Source organism: Octopus bimaculoides, chromosome 30, assembly GCF_001194135.2.
Source record: "Octopus bimaculoides isolate UCB-OBI-ISO-001 chromosome 30, ASM119413v2, whole genome shotgun sequence".
Taxonomy (NCBI): domain Eukaryota; kingdom Metazoa; phylum Mollusca; class Cephalopoda; order Octopoda; family Octopodidae; genus Octopus; species Octopus bimaculoides.
In genome coordinates this window covers 6350529-6354434 of record NC_069010.1, presented here as the reverse complement: position 1 = coordinate 6354434, position 3906 = coordinate 6350529, and the positions used below count along the sequence as shown (strand labels likewise).

At 34.7% G+C, this 3906-nt stretch overlaps 1 protein-coding gene across 1 annotated transcript in view; it reads right to left on the bottom strand.

Annotated features, from left to right (window-relative positions):
* Positions 1 to 3906, bottom strand: part of LOC106871819 (tyrosine aminotransferase) — a 33711-nt gene that overhangs the window by 2239 nt on the left and 27566 nt on the right. The window contains exons 7-10 of the mRNA XM_052978112.1: positions 3547 to 3629; positions 3183 to 3252; positions 2092 to 2220; positions 1164 to 1247 (exon numbers count right to left, since the gene is read on the bottom strand). Of these exons, the coding sequence (XP_052834072.1) occupies positions 1164 to 1247; positions 2092 to 2220; positions 3183 to 3252; positions 3547 to 3629 (366 nt within the window). The remainder of the gene's footprint in view (positions 1 to 1163; positions 1248 to 2091; positions 2221 to 3182; positions 3253 to 3546; positions 3630 to 3906) is intronic.

Sequence of the window (3906 nt, the reverse complement as noted above, 5' to 3'; positions counted from 1 at the left end):
TACGACAAACATAAATAAACAAACGAAGTTTGCTTTTAGAAGCGTTGAGATGTCTTTAGAAAGTTAAATGATTTTTTAAATTCTCAATCGCAGAATAATGCTAATAATATAGCCTGAACAAGATAAACTATCCCTATTTTGCAGAGAAAAGTAACATATGAGAGCGTCTCATAAAGCGAGATTTATATATCTTAATTTGCAGAGGAATTTGTAGTGGGTAGATTAGCTTATTAATATTATTATTATTATTATTATTATTATTATTATTATTATTATTATTATTATTATTATTCAGGTCACTGCCTGGAATCGAACTTGGAATCTGAGGGTTAGTAGCCAGCGCTCTTAATCATTACCATTAGAGTAAGGTGGCCAGCAAGCTAGCAGAATCATTAGCAAACAAGCAAAATGCTTAGCAGCATTTCATCTTGTCTTTATGTTCTGCTGAGTTCGACTTTGCCTTTCGTCTTTTCGGGGGGTCGATAAATTAAGTACCAGTGAAACACTGGGGTCGATGTAATCAACTAGTCCCCTCCCCCAAAATTTCAGGAATTGTGCCTTTAGTAGAAAGAATTTGGAGCCTGGTGTAGCCATCTGGTTTCACCAGTCCTCAGTCAAATCGTCCAACCCATGCTAGCATGGAAAGCAGACGTTAAACGACGACGACGATTATTATTATTATTATTATTATTATTATTACACACACGTGAAGGCATGTGGCATAGTGGTTTGGATGCTGCACTCACGATTGCTAGGTCATGGATTTGATTTCTAGACTGAGTGGTGAATTGTGCTCTTGAGCAAAACATCTCATTTCATGTGCTCTGTGACCATTTCAACATCTAACGTAGTACACTTGTGCACCTGTAGAGGTAACATTGATTTCATGCAAGCAGTGAGCTCATACGTCGTCTTTGACAGGAAAGTCCATTATCATTACACATAATATAGGAGAAGCTTTCCTCTATCAGGTTCAACTTGGAAAGTGATGATTAATCTGAGAAGCCATTCCTAAAGTGTTGCTAAACTTTGGATCAAATCCCAAATATTTTAACCATATAGCTATGTCTTTTTCTAAGTTAGACATGGCTTGAGTTTCATAATTGAAGGGTGGAGGACAGAATCACTTTTTTAAATATAGATTCTTACAACTTGCTACTCACCATCATATACAATGCTCCCTGTGGCATTACTGGTTTCAGTCCTGGAATTCTCAGGAAACTTTCATAACAGAATTTGGCATTTTCCTATGCAAAAAAATTAAAAGACAGTACAAAAATGTATATAACATACACACACACATATATACTGGCTAGACTTAAATACTTATGGATAGAAAAATTTATTGTATATAGCCTTAGTATTATTGTAGGAAGCACTTGCTCCATGTTCAATGAATCTACCCATGGAAAAACCATGAAACCACCCATCAGGTAAAAACCATGGCAACTAAAGTTGTGCCAACACATGCTAACCTGGTTATGCTAACCTGCTGATCCAAATTGAAGATCTATAAACAATCCTCACAATTTTGGGGAGTAATTTCAGCTGTTATTTGAAAGAAAATTGGAAAAGATTCCTGAACAACTGCCTTATTCTATAGAGGGTAAATTTTATAAATAAATACCAACTAAAATTTAATGCAATATGCTTCAACACAAACCCCTAATTATACTCTCAAAAACTGCAAAAGTATTGCAATAAACTAATCACTTAAGGCACAATCAATCAATTAACCAATAAATCTATGTCAATTAATTAGTCAGTCAAATATATAAGCCAATAAATCAACAACTCAACCATTCAATTAATCACTGAACTAATTATATATTCAATCAAACCCTCAATGAATCAGTCAATCAACTATTGAACCAATAAATCAAAAATAAGTCAACTAATCAATCATTCAATCAATCAATCAATAACTCAACCAAGCAATCACTCTATCAACCTTCAATCATAACTCAGTGAGTCACCACTCAATTATTCACCCAATCATTAATTACTTAGTTAATCATTCTTTCAATGAATGAATCAATCAATCAATTGAACAATAATTCAAATTGGTAAGTCAATAAATCAATCACCTACTTCAACAATGGTAATAATTGAGTCAAAGAAACTCTTTTCTGTGTTCTTCAGGATATTTGGCAAGGCACCCTGCACCAAGGTACATGGTCCAAGGATTTTCTGACTGAGATTCAGGAGACCACCTCGTATCTAGAAACGACAACAATAGCAACAACAACGTAATACGTTAATTATCAGAACTCATTAGTGTTACAATAAGTGGGATAGCAATCCAATTATAACTTATTGCATTATAGTCTTTGAAAAAAAAAAAACATTAAAAAAGGATCTTACTGATAAAGTGGCACTGTTTTGTGAGAAATTAAGTGGTTTGAGATATGATGAAAATGCCATGAAGAAATATTGAAGAATAAGTGATGATGAGTTGGTAGAATTGTTAGCATGCTCAGTGGTATTTCATCAGTCTGCATGTTCTGGGTTCAAATTCCACCAAGGTTGATTTTGCCTTTCATCCTTGTGGGGGTTGATAAATTAAGTACCAACTGAACACTGGGGGGTCGATGTAATCAACTAGCACCTTTCCCCCAAAATTCCTGGCCTTGTGCCAAAATTTGAAACCAATATATCAAGCAGTTAAAGGTACCAGAAGTGGAAGATCTAGGCCCCAATGGTTTGAAAGTAAAACTAGGAGAAAGAGGAAATCATGATGGGAACAGGACGGAAACCGGCACAAAATAGACAAAGCTAACTGTGAAGGCTCTTCACATCAAGTTGCAAGATATTGGATTTGTCGAATATATAAACAGATTGGTTGCTTGCTTCTCGGGGATCGCTCAAAATGATGTGGACCCTTCTGATAAGAACCCAATAAAGTTTTTTTTTAAAAATCAAAGATATCCATCATTTTGTCAATCTACAGGGATATAGCTATATTAGCCGTGTTTCTATATCTACTATGATGGTCAATCCTGTCGATTTTGACATGTGAGTATTTGAAGGAGACCACAATTAATGCAGCTGATATATATGGGACAATGTGTGTGTGTGCATGTAAAAGTTAACAATGGCAACAACAAAATCGTCACTATATTCAGCTCTCATAATAACTCTAAGTATGATAACAACAACAATGACATGAAAAGCAACATTACTTCTTTTTCAAAGACACCTCCACGGTCGTTGATGACAATCCATCCCATTCGCCATCCTGGGACCAAGAACCTAGCAGAAATAGAAGAATAGAATAGAGAATAGCAATTATTAATGACAGTGTGATATCAATAATAATAATAATAAACTTAGTAATTTGGCAAAAAAAGAGAACAATAGAGTATGACCCAAACTTAAACAAAAAAAAAAAATGTCCTGGGGTCAATTTGTTCAACTAAACCTTTCAAGGCAGTGTCCCAGCATGGTCGCAGTCCAATGAGTGAAATAAATAAGTAAAAAAAAAAAATGAAAATAGATTTTATTTTCATCCTTCTTATTCAGTGAATTCAAATTGTTGAAACATACCTCTTTGCGATGCCACTACATGTTAGGACAGGTACATCTGTTGAGAGAGAGGCCACTGAGTGAAATGTTTGGTCATGGAAGACCTGTGGAAAAAAAAAAACTTTAATAGTCATATTACGGGATTGGCTGAATAGTTAACAAGCATCTTTCACAATCATAATGTCAATAGTTCAATCATACCATTTTCCATTGTGTTTTTTTCACTTTTCTTTCTTTATATATATATATATATATATCACTGTCCAATTTTTCCTGTCTTGGTTTACGTTTGCCACCTTGGAATCCTCTGTTTAGTTGGTTGATCCACTACTCAGGAAGAGACTATTCTAGAGTACGTCCTGCCTTATCTTCGAAACGTTG